At 38.4% G+C, this 17,958-nt stretch overlaps 1 protein-coding gene across 1 annotated transcript; it reads left to right on the top strand.

Annotated features, from left to right (window-relative positions):
• Positions 1-10,049: 10,049 nt before the first annotated feature.
• LOC311058499 (serine/threonine-protein kinase/endoribonuclease IRE1-like) lies at positions 10,050-12,720 on the top strand (the record flags this gene model as incomplete). Its single annotated transcript, XM_084075962.1, has 6 exons — positions 10,050-10,830; positions 10,969-11,132; positions 11,230-11,450; positions 11,634-11,763; positions 12,074-12,183; positions 12,405-12,720. The coding sequence occupies 6 exons, from the start codon at positions 10,050-10,052 to the stop codon at positions 12,718-12,720; spliced, it is 1,722 nt and encodes a 573-aa protein (XP_083932088.1).
• Positions 12,721-17,958: the final 5,238 nt, after the last annotated feature.

The raw sequence follows: 17,958 nt of genomic DNA, 5'->3' as shown, positions 1-17,958 counted from the left end.
AATGCCAACTTTGAACAGGTACAACTCATGCCCTGTTTGACCTACAGCCATGAAACGAAGGTCGAGGGTTTGATTCCTGTCAATGGCAATAGGTTGAGCTGTCTGACTCTGTGGGTGGGTCATTCCACTTCTCAATCGCACAAAACATGACTGCATCAAATAATGCATGTGCAATTTTTAAAGATAACATGAAATGCTTATTTGAGAGTATGTTTTTACAATGTGTGACATACTTCATTGTGAAAATAGCCGATCTACAATCAAACAACAGATTGTAGATCGGCTACTTTCACTAGTTCGTTCTGAGGAGACAAAAACAAATCTTTATTGCTAAGTGGTTTGTGAACCAGTTATCTAGAGTCGTTCGGGACACAGAGGCTTGGTTCATAATGGACGAAAATAATTATAGATGTCAACAGACACTGTCAGGGAGGTCATATATCTAGCTCAATGAGAAGAGAGGCACCCTGTGAGTCCGTGGGTCGCTGGTACGATCCCTGACAATGTATTGAGGTGATCATGATTTGGCATTCTTGGGTTTACACACAGTGTTTCTTGAGGATAGGCTTAGGCTTTGTTTTACTGAGGTTAGGGTTTGTGAGGGTTTAAAATGCTCATTTGTTAATTGCATGGTCTTCTTTCTCTCAAGTTCAGTCTTCTATATACAATAAGGTCAAACTGAAGAGGTCCTTTGTCCATCAGACGACATTGAGGCTTAATCAGGAGTTATAAGCCAGGGGTAGGCTGAGTGGTGGACATTGCTCTTGTCTTTGCATGTCTTTATGTATGTATTTTGTATTTTATTGTTTTCTTGAGTCATGTCAAATGTGTGTACTGTTATATGTTGCATACATGGCTGTTTCTGGGTCGCAAGACAAATTTCAGTGCAAACTGACAATAAAGTATTATCGTATCGTATTGTATTCTATGTTTCTATGGCTTATTGTGCATATTACTTATCATTGCTTCTTTCTTTTTTCTTTCTGCATTCACTGGCCCCGTATTATTGCTGCTTGCAGCTATATTTATTACAGTTATAGTTATTATTATTATTATTATTACCCGTATCATTATTATTATTATTATTATTGTAATGGATTTGTAAGTAGTATGCATCTCCATCTCTGCTTTTTTAAGTTTCTTTTAAAACTTTTATTTTTCCTGTGAAGCACATTTAACTGCACTTGTTGTCTGAATTGTACTATATAGATAAAGCTTGATTGAGTGAGTGAGTGAGTGAGTGAGTGATAAAATGGAGGAGGATTCAATTTGAGCATAGTCCAGTATCAGCTGCTAAGAAATGACATTTAGTAGACCGGTACAACCTGAGAGTTCTCCATGGGTCATAATACAAAAGCAAGTCAGAGATGTATTTTGGCTAAACCCTAAACCACTGAGCTATTTGAGGATGATCATCAGCAATATATCAAAATAGTACTGTACACAGAGTCCTACCTGAGCTCCCCAACAACATCAGAATCATCAGTATCTTCTCCATGTCCATCTCCAACGACTCAGTCACACTGAACTGTACCTGAAGACGTCCTGTCTTATATCTCTCTGTTTTGGACATGTCAGCAACATTATCACATCACATGTAATAAACGTAACGTAATTCCCCCGCATCAGTCATTTCTGATGCGGGGGAAACCTGCCAGCTGAACAGGCATAGGAACCGAAATCTCAACATATATTCCAAGATTGCGTAATTGTCACCGCCAGGCCGAAGGCATGGTGGAAAGTATGTTTTACCCTCCGTTTTCTTTGTGTCCTTCCGTGTGTGTGTGTGTGTGTGTGTGTGTGTGTGTGTGTGTGTGTGTGTGTGTGTGTGTGTGTGTCCGTCTGTGAACACCTGACATTGGTCAAGCTTCACGTGACATCACAATAAGTAATATAAATAGGTAAGACAGAATTAATCAGGAACAGTATTTCTTTCACCACCTCGCCTGGCGGAGACCTGTGCTCCGAGGAGCACATTTTCTAGTTATATAATGCTTTATAACTGGCACTGCCAACCAGCCTGCCAGCCAATCAATCCGGTCCACTTCCCATTCTTGAGATTTTCCGTGGAATTTCTTGACCACGAAAAAAACATATTGCAACATGGTCAGGGACCACATGCAATACCTTCAGGGACCACAAGTGGTCCACGGACCACCTGTTGAAAACCCCTGCTATAGACCCTTACTGAACCCAATGCACATTAATGCTCATTTCACTGTGGCACTGAGACTAGCCGCGAGTGTCACCTCCAGTCTCAGTCTCTGTCACAGACAGAGCTAAGTTGAAACAGGAGTGAGTGGAGTGCGTTCTGTCGGCCGATCTTCACGTTATCAGCCCATAGAATGATCTCCAAAACAGCCCAAACATTTTGGCCAGTTGGGCCCTCTAGTTGGGTCTATTTGTCTTATCAGCCTTTTCTTTCGTTGATTCAACGTTAAGGCATATGCTGTCACGTGACCTGTCCTAGACCTGGAAAATACACGCTGTGATTGGCTGAGTTGGGACGAACGCTCACCCCAAAATATGATTTACGATTCTGTGCTTATAAAAATGGCAGTAGAAAAAAACAAAAACAAACAAAACACATCTGTGTTCTGATACAGCAGTGTATTTATATGCCAAAAAAGTGTGTGTGTGGTTCTTCATATCAGGCAATTTCTGAGAAATGACTCCCAGAGTCACTTTCTAGTGAAAGTAGAAGGATCAGCTGTCTTCCTTGTGGCTTTGACAACACAATGTTCCAGTGGTGTAAAGTACCTAACTAAGTACAATTTACTCAAGTTCTGCACTTAAGTACAATGTTGAGGTACTTTTACTGGAGTATATCCAATTTTCAATATATTTACTTCTACTCCACTACATCTCAGAGGCAAATATTGTACTTTTACCCCACTACAATTATTTGAAAACTTGCGTTACTAGTTACTTTGTAGATTGTGATTATTATTACGAAACATACAGTAACCACTTCAGCCCTATTTAAACTTTGCCTATTTTCCAAAGATTCTTGACCTTTGAAAACTTGAAACGGGACATTCTGCATAAAGAGTGCTTATACTTTTGGTACTTTAAGTACATTGTGATACCAATACTTTTGTACTTTTACTCAAGTACATTTTGAATTCCGGACTTTCACTTCTGCGCAGAATTGCTTGAACGCCACAGAAGACCTCGGTTCACAGCAAAAAGTTGTCCATCATATACGTTAGAGTTGATGTATCTCTGTAATCCTGCTCCACTCAAAATGTCCTCTAATACATGCATACCCAGCTCGCTGAAAGTTCTTCAAATTTAGCAATCCATGGGTACATACCATCTTGTAACGGTGGCAGTTTGGCTACCATATCAGACAAGTCTGTATGAGACCATGAGTCCTTAGAAAAGCGCCATCAAAATGCAATTCAATATTATTATCATAGGTTAGCTTGGTATTAACTTTTGAAAGTTTCAAACTCTCTTTCTCTTTATATTTCTAAATATAATTAAGTGGCCTCCCTCTCAATCCAGTTTTGAGGTGGCCATAGCTGAGTGGTTAGTGAGCCCGCCTGAGGAACCAGTGGCCCTGGTTGTCCCAGGGTGCGATTCCAGGCCAGGCCAGCAAGACAGCAAGACCTAACCCCTAATTGCTCTCTGTGCACTGCATAGTGTTTAAAATCCCCAATTTCTCAAAAATGTTTGGGAAAATAACTTATGGCTCGATCTACTATTTTCATTCCTTTTTTGGGGTTTTTATAAAATTATTTTGTAAAACGTAGAGTTAGTTTTAGACTCATGATTTTTTTTTTTTCATTTTTAAATTTTTGTAAAACATCTTTTAATTTTTTGCAATAATTACAAACAAAATGTAGGGAACAAAAAAATAAAGGGGTATTTACTCACGACCCTTAAAAATTGATCCTCGACCCACATATGGGCCAGGGGCCTCATACTGGGGTTTGCCTAGGCCCTCCTGATCCCTAAGCACGGCCCTGGCTCCAACACCCTTCTGCTGCTCCGTCTCACTCCTGCCGTCCGGTTCCCCAAGCAGAGCTGTGGACAATGTTGCTGCAATAATCTTCTCCTGTCTCTCCTTGAGTAGCCTCGTCTGCACCTGACCTTCCTTAAAAAACAAGTCTAAGACTGCTACTTCTATTTCTCGCCTTTGTTTCCTAACATGTCCTTTCTGTCCTGCTTTGTACGTGGCAACCAGAACCTTCATTGTCCTAATAATTTCTTCATTAAAAGTACCATTCAGAGCCGATCAATATGAGGCCAACGTTTAGATAATTACTTGGAAAGTTGAGAAATATCTTTGAAATTTGGATTGTTTTGCTGCACAATTCCCATTGGTGTCTTATCTAAGAAAGCAGTTTTCTTCGGGCCCATCATGAATACAAAAACAAACAAAAAAACAAAAAAAATAAAAGAGTCCAAAAATGAAAAACAATACAGTGACAATGTCACGTAGAGAGAGAGAGAGAGAGGCAAAAGCCAAAACACCCCCCCTTGACCCTTCTCAACCCCTAATTAACACAATCACCCACAGTCTCACACACACAAACACACACAATCACCAGTGATTGTTTTGTCATAGAATATGGCTCAAACAAACTATATTTCTACTATAAAAGAAAGGAACCTTGAATTTAAACTTCAAGCACACAAATGAAAGTGCCTATAATACAAACAAAATAATAATAAAAAAAGAAGATGGCCATATAAAAAAATCCAGCTCTTACAAACGTGAACCTAACATCAATTCAAAGAATAATTTAGCTGTTTAGAAGATTTCCCAAAATATCATCGAACAACCTAATTATTAAAAGGACAAATTACATTTCCTTAATTCCTTAATTTTTTTAAACCACTCTTAGTAATTTCCAAAGAGCGCTCTCCCCTGAGACACACACACACACACACACACACACATATATATATATATATATATATATATATATATATATATATATATATATATATATATATATACTATCATAGGCCTACTACATTCAAAATTTAGTTTGTAGCCCGAAGAGAAGGGCCAATAGAAATTAAACCTGAATTAAATCACTAATTTATCTCTGACAGTGACACAACCAGAACTGGAAAGTCCAAACAGAGTATCTTTGCTGATTTTTAGACTGACTACGGCTGTCTCTCTGTCAAAGTGTAAATGAGTGAAATAATTGTTTAAACCCACTTGATATGTTGTTGCTATAACATATATCGTTTACATTACCATCCCCCCTTCGAAACAAACATGTTTTGAAAGAAAAAATATAGGAGAGAAAACACCCCCCCCCCCTGTAAGTAAAAATACACCACCCCCTAGGTGTCACTCAGGGGAGAGCCTTTGTCCTTGGAAAAAAGATAGACTATACTAAAACCCCCCTCCATATGCAACTTTACCAACTATTAATATTATTATTATACTACAGTACCTTGTAATCATGTCCAGCAGTGGTCCAGACAGGCAACCTATTGAAGACGTTTTAACAAATACGTACCGGAAACACAGACAAACACAGAACACATCACAAGCCGGTAACAATTACAGAAACAGACAAACACAAACAGACAAACACAATCCTATACAGAACAGCCCAACACACCCAGTGACTAAGCCTGTTCCATCAACTCCTTACACAAGTAACTGAGTTCTAAAAACTTACAGTGTCTTTGCAAAAATGAATTACTTCTCAAAATGAAAGTACTTTTCACACGAGTAACAAAGCAAAAACAATAATGAAATAACTTTTCACAAGAGTGACAAAGCCATGAAAATAAAAGTACTTTTCACACGAGTGACAAAGCAAAACAATAAATAATAATAGATTCCAGACTCCCCCCCGCAAAAAGAGGGAAAAAAAGTTTAAAAAAAAAACTCCAGGCAGGCACCAACACACAGACCATACACAACAACCCACCGGTCCTTTCGCTACAGAATCAACCCAAAAAGACTGTCAAATCCTGTGTCCAAATTCCTCAACTCACCATCAGGAGAGAGAAAAATATATATATTATCATCGATAAGGTCGCAGGCCTGCCTTGGAAGAGAGTCTTGAGTAAGAGTTGAAGATACTTTGTAAGTCTTTATTTGCAAGAATGAAAGGCCAACAGATCTACAGAGACAGATGGGAGAATAGCGTTTGAATGTCTTCGCAGAGTAAACTTGATAACTTTATACTAAAATCAGTGATCCAAAACACAATACTTAATAGGGGAGATATTCAAATATCAAATATTCCACAGAGGCTTCTCAGATGATAAACCTCAAGTGCTTTTAAGTGCCCGCTGTATGTGGTCCAGGCTTCCGATCCATACGGAAGAGTGGGGAGCACCACAGCTTTACAGACCAAGATCTTGGTCTTTGATTGGAGGTTGCGGTTATCAAAGACTCTTTTTCTTAGCCTTGAGAAAGCCCCACTGGCACAGCTGAGGCGGTGGTGTATTTCTTCGTCAATGACAGCTTTTGATGAGAGGAGAAATACTCTGTTACAAGTAAAATACCAGTATTCGAAATGTACTTGAGTAAAAGTACAAAATTATTGGCATCAACATGTACTTAAAGTGCCAAAAGTAAAAGTACTCATTATGCATTATTCACACGTTTTCAAATCTATGAAATGTATACAAATATTTTGAAAATATTTTCAAATTTACGGATGACTTTCTCTGAGAGAGAGAGAGAGAGAGAGAGAGAGAGAGAGAGAGAGAGAGAGAGAGAGAGAGAGAGAGAGAGAGAGAGAGAGAGAGAGAGAGAGAGAGAGAGAGAGAGAGAGAGAGAGAGAGAGAGAGAGAGAGAGAGAGAGAGAGAGAGAGAGAGAGAGAGAGAGAGAGAGAGAGAGAGAGAGAGAGAGAGAGAGAGAGAGAGAGAGAGATTGTGACCAGACAGGTGTGATGTGGATTTGAAAGACAGACGTGTTTAAATGTCAAGATTATACCCAGAAACTGTAAGTTTAATTTACCACCTTATTCTTAATGCTATTGTTACACTAGTACAGGCTGTCAGATACACCTGAGGAGTTGTGATGTGTAGTATTTGTGTACTATCACGCTTGTAGCCTATCTTTTTTTAAACAATGAATAAGTTATTTTTTTCCCACCTTTCCTCTTACTTTGAGAGCAACATTAGAACAAGACCAGTATTTTTCTGCTGTTTAACACTATTAAATCTGCCACACACAAATTCTAGGTTCATAGCATTTTAAAGAGAGCTACCCAGTGTTGTGCAAGTTACTACGAAAGATGACTAAGGTAATAGTTACTTATTACTCGTTTAAAAAAACATATTTCTTGGTATCATCAGTAACTAGTTACATTAGAAGTTATATCATTGTACATTTAAAATGGGCGCATGCTAACAAAAGAACATAACTACAAATATGTCACATGCTTGATAGCTTGTAGATCTGTTATTTTTTCACCCTTTGACAACATCCTAGTATGGAGAATAAATGATAGGCTTAATATAGTCTATCTCGGACAAAAACAAATCACATGCATTGTAACTCAGTAACTCAGTAAGTTATTAGTTAGAATAATATCTGTAATATTATTACAGTTAAGTAATATTATTACATAACAAGTTATATAGCCTACATGGGAAAGTAATAATATATTACTTAGAAAATAGTAGAAAATAGTTTCTGCCCAACACTGGCTATTGTACTGTATGTTATGAAAAATACCCCTACTGGCAATTCTTCTAACAAAGAAGGATAGATGCGTACAACAAGGTGGTAAAACATTCCGTTTGATCGATGCGTGCTGTGTTTGTACTGTATGGCAACTAGACTGTCCTGCTCTCTTGTCTGATAAAGATAAAGTCTCATAAGTTGAAAGTCCATAGTTGAGTTTATTAGAGAGAGAGAGAGAGAGAGAGAGAGAGAGAGAGGGAGAGGGGGGAGGGAGTAAAGATAACTCAAGTACTTAATTATACACATCTTAGACTGGGCCACAGTTTTTATGAAGCAGAATGAATAATTAAACAGACAATGCCTGTAAAATGTCAGGGCAAATAATACTTTTACTGTTTGTTGTATAACAGTAGGTTCATACCTGGCCATAAAAAGAGACTTTGGACACTTTTGGATTTCAATTGCAACTCCACCATGCTGCTTTCAGGCTGTAGCCAACAAGAGTGTGACACAGGGCCCATAAAGATATATTTATTTTAAAGGTTAATTTGATATAGGTCTATTATAACGTATTTTTAAAAGTTCAAGTACAACTTTTGTAGGTGCTTGCCAGATTACACACAGTGGTGGAAAAACTATTCTGATTCATAATTATACTTTTTTTGTTTTACTTAAGTAAAAGTAGCAATACTACAATGAATAAATACTCGGTTACAAGTAAAAGTCATGTATTCTAAATGTTATTTTAGCAAAAGTGTAAACATATTGTCATCAAAATGTACTTAAAGTACCAAAAGTAAAAGTACTCATTCAGCGGCACTCATTCAGAGTTTCAAAACGTGTCAAAATAAAATTTGAAAATAGCTGATCTACAAGCTCAAAATATGCCACATCACAATGCACCTAGATAAGTATAAAACAGGGCTTGATTTGTTAATGTACATGTTACCTTAATAATAATCTATATCTACAAAGTAACTCAGTGAGTAAGTTTGCTTCTGAGATGTAGAGTAGAAGTATAAAGTATTGAAAAATGCATACTCAAATAAAATAAAATTGCCTCAACATTGTATACAGTACTTGAGTAAATGTACTTGGTTTCTTTCCACCAATGAATACCCTCTTTATCATGTGTAGAGCTTCAGTTAAATACAATTGAGGAAATGCATTGAATAAAATATTTTTTTTGTCACCCCACAGTTATTCTGAAGCAAAGAAATGGACCCGATTGCAGAGAGCATGAATATTGAGTTCGGAGTGGTTCCACCAGGGAACACAACAGTCACGGAAACACATCCTATAATACAGTTAATTACGAATGGCAACCTCAAGGAGCTTGAGAAATCATTCAGAGACAAAGACATCAATGGCCTTTACCCATCCAAAGAGCTCAACAATCATATATGTCCTTTGACTGCTGCTGTGGCATTTCACATGGGGGACATTCTTTTATTTCTGCTGAGAGCAGGTGCAAACCCAAATCAGTTATCCGCAAATAACTGGACCCCTCTGCATTATGCAGCTGTTTACAAAACACCACTTGATTTGGTGAAGAGACTGGTAAAAGCAGGTGCAAATCCAAATGCTACAACAAATACTCTCTTCCCTATGACACCACTTCAGGTTGCTGCCACCAATGACAGGGATGATATAGTGAAAGTCCTAATCAAAGCTGGAGGGATTTTATTTCCAATCCCTGTTAAACATCCTGCACATGGTATTGTCAATGTACAAATATCAGACCGTGCATTGGATGGTGAGGACTTTTATTCTAAGACGAAACATTTTATAGATCTGAGCATTGCTGTACAACAGAAGACACCAACAGAAGTTTTCCGCATTTTTGATCGTTATATGCTGGAGGAGAATCCTCAGACCCATCTGACCATGATTGACACACTCTTTAATCTTACCAGGGCATCAGAAGAGTATCGTCAGAGAACTATTAAGTGGTTGAAGGACAATGAAAAGCTGAACGTCTACATTGAAAATGCAGAAAAGAGGCTTACAAAATGTACAAAACGTACAAAACGCAGTGCACCTGTGTATGCTTTAATCGTTAAAAGTCTACTTGCAGTTTTCTGCACAATGAAAGAGATACCCAGTGAGGTATCACTGTCTATGATCCCCAAGCTGCTGGAACTCCTTTCCAGAAGCACTGAAGGTCCCCTAAAACAAGCACAGCATGATATTTTGAAAACACTATATGTGATTGCTCAAAAAACAAAAGGCCTTGACTGGAATCAGAGCCTCATTGATAGATTATGCACAGCGATTGTTCCTTTTATGAAGAACCGGCGCTCCTCTGAGTTGAGAGTGTATACATATGGCATACTGGCAACCCTGCTTCCATGTGAACGTGCCACTGACATCTTTGCATCAGGGGGAATAGATCATGTGCCTGAAGATATAATTACATCTGCAGAAATGGGGTTTGATGACAACCTGAAAGAAAAGCTTAGACAAATGCAAAAGTATCTACCAAGCTCAGCGTGTGAAGTTTCCACAACCGCCAATACAGAGCCATCAGGATCCAAAAAGAAGAAGATGAAGAAGAAGAAGAAGAAAAAATCAGTAAAGCAAGAGGAGCTGAAAGATGAAGTTAATGTTGATGCAGATAAGCCAACAACTGTTCCTGTTGAAGAATCTGGTCTGGCTGAAAGTTCACATGTGCAACCTATCCAACCTGTAGCCAGTGTCTCACCAAAACCACGCAATTGGCTCCAAATCAGTGAAAGATGGAAGCAACAGTTAGAGAAGCTTGAAAACATAGCTGAAAATAAAGTGATCAAAGTTGGGAGTCTTGCGTTCGTGAAAGATGATGAATTCCGCATCGCAAAGGGAAGTGATGGAACTGAGGTCTTCTTGGCGTTAAGAGATGACGGCACTGAAGTTGCAGTTAAGAGAATGTCCAAATCCAACTACCAAGTGCTGAAGCATGAGGAAGGCTTTTTACGTCTTCCAAAGCTTGACCATCCTTCGATTGTACGATATGTTGACTTTGCAGAGGATGAGAACTTTGGTTACCTTGGGCTTCAGTTATGTGAATACACGCTGGAAGAATACATCAAATGTGACTTTCCTCAAGACGTCCTTAGTGAATTGAGGAGGGATCTTGCAAGTCAGGTTCTCAGTAGTTTAAGAGTTCTTCATTGTCAGAATCCTCAAATTCTCCACCGGGATATCAAGCCCCAGAATGTCTTGATTGGTAAGATACAGAAGAAATTAAGAGCAAAGCGTTAAATATTTTGAATCAATAGACAATACATTGTATTTCCATCAATCTTAAATGCTGTTTTATTATACATATTTGTATAAATATTGATCTACCCAATTTGCCTTGCAGATGTAAAAAATAGGGCAAGATTAGCAGATTTTGGAATAAGCCGCCGTTTACCCAAAGGACAAACAACCCTACGTACAAGCAGTGCAGGAACGAAATGCTGGAAGGCAAAGGAGACTTTGAACGAAGACAGTGATATTGCATATAAAACAAGCACTGATATCCAGGTTCATTCTTCATTCATTATTTTGTCTGTGTAAGAAAAGTTTAATACATGAGAACAGAAAACATGATAATCTCACTCATTTTCATGCTCCTTCTTAGGTGGCTGGGATGTTGATATATTACATCCTTTCTGGAGGACACCATCCATTTGGCACAGGCTTTAGATGTGAAAGCAACATCTACGATGGAATCTACAACCTGGATCATGTTCAGGATGTGGTTGCCAAGGATCTCATTGAGTGGATGATCAATGCAAACCCAAAGAAAAGACCTAAAGTGGAGGAATGCATGGCTCATCCATTCTTTTGGTCAAACGAGAGGTACAGTATAACAGAATGTAACATTTTCGTTCCATTTTTGTTCATGCATTCTGATGTCTAAACATTATTTCAGCTAATATTAATCGGTTTGATCTGACGGTAAGGTACTTATATGAGGTTAAGTCTACCAATATGTTTTAACATTAGCGTAATGTTTTCAATATTTGCATTTCTTTTTTACAGGAAAGTAGAATACTTGAGAAAGAATGGAAATCTAAAGGAAGTTGAGGATTGTAGAAAACCTGACACAGACCTCTTGGGGGCACTGGAGCGGTATGATGAGATGGAACTGTTCAAGACGTGGAAACACAAGGTACATGAGTTTATTGCAAATAGTTTGAGAAGAAATAAAACTGCAATTGCACTTTGATGTTTTTCTTTTTACTTTTTATCTCTTATTCCTTCTATTCTTTATGTCTCTTGAAATCCCTTTGCATACCTTATGTAAAGCACTTTGAAATGCCTTTGTGTATAGGCTAGTATAGAAACAAACTTGCTTTGCCAAGGCAACTAAAGCATCATTTCAGGCTCACACCCATCTTTATGTTCCCAAGTCCATTTGATCTTTAAGTTGTATGTTTGTTTGTTTGTTTGTTTGTTTGTTTGTTTGTTTGTTTTTTCAGTTCCCACCTGAGTTGGTCCAGAAGATGGATGGATTTGCCAAGAAGGCGAAGCCCTACCCTGAGAACGCGATTGGATTGCTTCGCTTCATACGCAATCTCCAGGAGCACTAGTAAGTTGAATTAGATTGGAAATTCAGGACTCTCATGGATGCAATACAAAGGCACCGTGCGCTTAAATTTATTGAAGCTTGTGTTCTAAAACAGCGATTCTAAAACATTTATTGAAAAATGGACACACTCAAGTAAAGTAAAAGTAACAAAAAATTGTACTTGAGTAAATGCTTCCTCCACTGCAGAATTGTGACTTATGACTTAATTTCTGTGTTCACAGCGCTGAGGATGCAGCTGACATTGACCTGATGGAGATGTTTCCTGCTCTGTTTGGATGTGTTTACAAGTTTGCGCAAGATCAAGGCTGGAACTCAACGTCCACCCTGAAGAAAATGTTCCTGAGAGAAGATGTGGGCAGCACTGCTGTGTGTGCACCCACACAGCCTGATAAGACCAGTGTCAGTGCTGTGTGCACGTCCACACACCCTGACAGAAAGACCAGCGTCACTCTACCAGTGCAAGAATCTGGACTTAAAGACTCTGAAGTGACTGGTTCTCTAAGTGTGGTCCTTGAGGGGGTTCCAGTGGGTCCTTGATGGAATTCCAGGTCGTCCCGAGCAAATTGTGTTAATTTAGCATAACATTTTGGAAACATCTCGGGAAATTGAGAAGTCATGTTATGTGAATAATTTCGATTTAAGAATTATTTTCCCTGGCACAAAGTCTTTTCAGATGGGGGTCTGCACTGCAGTCAAATACACATCAATTTGGGGGTCCATGACATGAAAAAGAGTGACTGATCTGACTGGTGACTTGAAGGACAATATCTTGTTAAAATGATTCGATATTACTGTCATTGACATGTTGTCTGTAAAAAGCATTGGTGGAAAGTAAGTACATTTACTAGTGATGCGCGGGTCGGGTTTTTTCATGACCCGCCCCGCCCCGCCCCGCCACGGAACGCAACCCGCCTCAACCCGCCCCGCGAACCCATATATAAATCTATGGCTCAACCCGCCCCGCGACCCGCGATTTGTTTTAAATTCTGTAAAATTATGGTTAGAAAATAATCCCCAAGTGTATTCAAACTGTTTTATTGTTATTATTCTTATTCTTATTAGGAATAAAGACAAAACAATAGCATGTTATTATTATTTTATTTTTTGAGTGTGAGAGCGTGTGACCCGCTCACCCTCAGCCCGCATCATTTTCTCCGAAATTCTGACTTGACCCACCCGCGCCGCGGGTTAACCCGCGGGTCCCGCGGGTTACGGGTCAACCCGCGCATCACTAACATTTACTGAAGCACTATACTTTATATATATACTATATACACTATACTTACACGCAATTTTGAGATACTTTTACTTTACTTGAGTAGTTCAATGCTTCATGCTTATTATTATTATTATTACAAAAACATATATTTTACAAAAATGTTAACACATTTTTAAAACTTTTTGAAAAAACGTGCAAAATGGGACATTCTGCATACTTGGTATCTTTACTTAGCACTTTGAGTACATTTTGATGCCAATACTTGTGTACATTTCTCAAGTGAAATGTTGAATACCAGACTTAGGCTACTTGTAAAAGAGTATTTCTACGTTTACTTCCACCACTAGATGTCTGTAAAAAGGAAGCTATCCATTTAGTTTCTTAGCAATTGTTTTATCGATTATTGATTACGTATTGGGTTAATTGAATAATTAATGAGTGTGATATTTGTATAACATATGTTTTATATCAATAAATCAATGTTAAAAAAGTCAAATTGACAATCTGTTATAATATCATAATATTAATGGATTAGTCTGAATAAGTGTTGTAGTTCGTATGACTTTAAGGTCCATTGATGTTATTTAACCACTTAAACCCTATAGGAGTCCCCCAGGGCTCCCTCCTTTTTCCCCTCCACACCAAATATCTTCGGCAAAAAGGTGCGTCACAACACATCGCAATGAGAGCTTGTAGATCTGCTATTCCTGCCAAATGTTTGCCTATTATTATGATTAGCTTAATGTACAGTAGTAACAGTAAACAAACCAACATGTATCTGCACATTTCTAAAATTACAATTGAATGACTTTTAAGACCCTTTTAAAACCACATTGGCCAAATTGTCAAATATTAAGCAAGAAAGAGGCAAACATTGGGAAAATAGCAGATCTACAAGCTCACAACGCCTCGCAGTGTGGGGTGAGCTTGTAGTTCGGCTATAATCACAATATTTATCTGCGGGACTGAGTCAAACTAAATGTAATGCCAGCAACTCCAAGTGCTTGTCGGGGTTCAAATATCATATTGTGGGGGTGCGGGGGGGGGGGGGGGATCACATCTACTGAAGGTCCAGGGTCTCAAATAGAAGCAGTAACAGAAGTTAGCTTTCATTTTTCTACATTGTGTCTCAAATAACAGAACAAAAACACTTGATGGTTCTGTGCAGCTATAGAAATATACAAACTTAAATATAGGCCTACAGTACATAACACTGGCAATTTACAGTTGTGTTAGTACTGTATTTTATACAATCTTGAGGTACTTTTTCTTTATTTGAGTATTTTCCATTTTTTTAATACTTTAAACAGGGGTTGACCCTAACGGTTGCCCGACTGACCGTGGCAAGTAAATAAAATGTTCGGGCAAATGGAGTTTGCCTTCAGGTTGCCCGATGGGCAAGTGCATTCCGTCTTCATTAAATAATATTGGCTATTTGTGAAGAACAATGCTACTTTTTTTTTACAATTAGCAGTTGCACTCATTCTGTTTTTTCAAAGGGATTGTCGCCACTTGGCAGTTACGATTGGATTTAACATTCATTTGTTCTACAAGCGCAAATGTTAAGTGTCCTTTTATACAATTAGTTAGTCGGACAATTAGTTTTCGGGCAAGTGGGCATGACCTTTGGGCAAGTAGAACATGACCTGTATACTTGCCCCTGAGACCTAGTGTCAACCCCTGTTAAACTTCTACTACGCTATATTTCTCAGATGGAAATATTGTATGTTAAAGTTACTTTACTTTGCAGATTTCGATTATTAATTGAGTTATTCATTATTTAATCTTTTTTTTTTTTTTTTTTATAAAATACATTCTACTTTTACTTAATTAGAAGATCTGCATTCTTCTTCCACCAGTGCCAGTTTCCTCACTAAGAGAGAAATCACTTATTCTCCAGTGGATGTTTGTCTACTATTGTAAATGACATGGGATCATCTGTGCTTTATGCATTTGTACATGTCTGAATAGAAAGTCACATCAATCAGTCAGTATTATGTTGTTGATTATTACGGAAACAGTTTTATGTTTTAAGAACAATGTCCAAGTTTATTACAATTAACAATCTAAACATAAAACAGATGCTCTTATCAGATATCAGATGTTTTTGGTGCTGGAGAACAATGCAAAGAGCAATATGTTCAATGTAGCCGTGACACTATATAGTGTTACCCCAGAGACTGCACAATACGCTCACATACGGTAAGTGTACTTAATCAGTCGTCTGTTCTGGTATTTGACCTCAGATCCCCAACAGAAAATATTTCGTGCCAGAGCTCCCCATAAGATGTTTTTTTTTTAAATAGCAGATCTTTAATTGCGAGCCATTGTGAGCATGTAGATTGTCTATTTTCAAATAGATGATGTATAGCATTAAAGTGGTTTTTGATGTTATATTAAAACATTTTGCTGCCCCCAATGGAACCTCCAAAAGGACCCCTGGGGGTCTCTGGACCCCATTTTGAGAACCACTTATCAACCGATACATTCAGATGTTGTATAACATGCAGAAAATATACACTGTGCATACACTGACCTATGTTATTATATTATTAGTAATATACTTTGACTCTTTTTTTGCTCTTGTTTTTTTCTCTCTTATACATTTACTATTATTATATGCTGCTACACTGTCTGAAGGAAGCCAAACACAAATCATTTGAACTCTTATGTACACAAGATAACATTAAAGAACAACCTTGACCTTAATGACTTCCACAGCCCTAGCATGGCAATTGAGTCCATTTGTTGGACTGGACTGTTGCATGCCTTTCTCTATATGCCCTGCCGAGAGAGAGAGAGAGAGAGAGAGAGAGAGAGAGAGAGAGAGAGAGAGAGAGAGAGAGAGAGAGAGAGAGAGAGAGAGAGAGAGAGAGAGAGAGAGAGAGAGAGAGAGAGAGACGGGGAGGGAGTAAAGATAACATCAGTGCACAAAGAAGAGCACAAGTAATTAATTATAAACATCTTAGACACAGTTTTTATGAAGCAGAATGAATAATTAAACAGACAATGCCTGTAAAATGTCAGGGCAAATAATGCTTTTACTGTTTGTTGTATAACAGTAGGTTCATACCTGGCCATAAAAAGAGACTTTGGACACTTGATTTCAATTGCAACTCCACCATGCTGCTTTCAGGCTGTAGCCAACGAGATTGTGACCCATAAAGATATATTTATTTTAAAGGGGTTCATTTGTTTGGACGTGTCCGTGGCGAGACTTGTCCATGTCTGTGAGAAAGAAATTATGAAAAATATATACATTTATTTGATTATTTATAATGTAAATAAAAATATGTCTTCTCTAAATGTTCACAATGTAATATTTCTGTTTATGAATTAATTTGGCCCAAAACGTGCTCACCCCCATTTTTTCGCGGACCAGCGCAGTTCTTGTATTTGTTTTACTGAGGATAGGTTAGAAATAAGTTTAGGGTTAGGCATAGTTTTACTGAGGTTACGTTTAGGAACAAGGCTAGGTTTATTAATAGTTTTGGTAGTCACTGGAGGAAGTGGGGAGAATGAGAATGAAGTCTGTCTTAATCTCGTGGGAAAGTTAAATGCCAAATGGATATGAAACTAGGACAATTAGCTGACCCCAAGTTCCTTATCGGGTGAGTACAAGCAAGCCGCAAGAGTTACAACTTTTAATGAAGTCAGCACAACTGCTTTGCTTGCTGAGAGAGAGAGAGAGAGAGAGAGAGAGAGAGAGAGAGAGAGAGAGAGAGAGAGAGAGAGAGAGAGAGAGAGAGAGAGAGAGAGAGAGAGAGAGAGAGAGACCTTAGAGCACCAAGGAAGAGTGGGCACCTCAGTGTTAAATTGGCAATTTTTTCCAAAATGTAAAAAGAATAAAGGTTTTTTTAAGTTGATTAAAATATAAATGATTAGAACTTGCTTAAACATTCAACAATTAAGGTATGATTTTTCTACAATTTTGCTGTGGTTGTGTGTGGCACTATGAAGCCGAGGGGATCATATTGACTGGCTAGAACTTTATATATGTTCCTCATTGTGCCTACTGAGCACTCAACCAGGCGGTGTTTGTAAAACAAGGTGTTAGTCTTGTAGCGCTAATGCAGACTGAGGGCAGACTCCTGGACATCTGGCCCCCCTTCGGCCAGGAGATGGCGCAGTTTGTCCACTAGAGCCCTGGCATCTTCCCTGGAATCAGGCTCTGCAGACAGTGGTCGACATAAAATGACTCGCATATCTAGGAGGTCCGCTTGTGTTATGTAGTCCGTTTCTTCACTACAAAGGAAACTGTCAGCTCTCATCAAGGCATTACTGTCTCTGGGTTTAAACCTTTGCCGTTGCGCATTATGTGGATGTCCAGAAAATTGATTTCCCTTTTGTCAGAGGTGATTATGAATTGTATTGACTTGGTTACAAAAGTTGATATAGTCTAAGTACCTTTTTAGGTCTTGTTCGGTGGAACCAAATGGACTCGGAACAAAATTAGTTTTTTCTTATTTTGTGTGTGTGTGTGTGTGTGTGTGTGTGTGTGTGTGTGTGCGTGCGTGCGTGCGTGCGTGCGTGCGTGCGCGTGCGTGCGTGTGTGT

Source organism: Gymnoscopelus microlampas (genome assembly GCF_963454915.1).
Source record: "Gymnoscopelus microlampas genome assembly, chromosome: 13".
NCBI lineage: Eukaryota > Metazoa > Chordata > Actinopteri > Myctophiformes > Myctophidae > Gymnoscopelus > Gymnoscopelus microlampas.
This window is presented reverse-complemented; position numbering and strand designations above follow the sequence as displayed.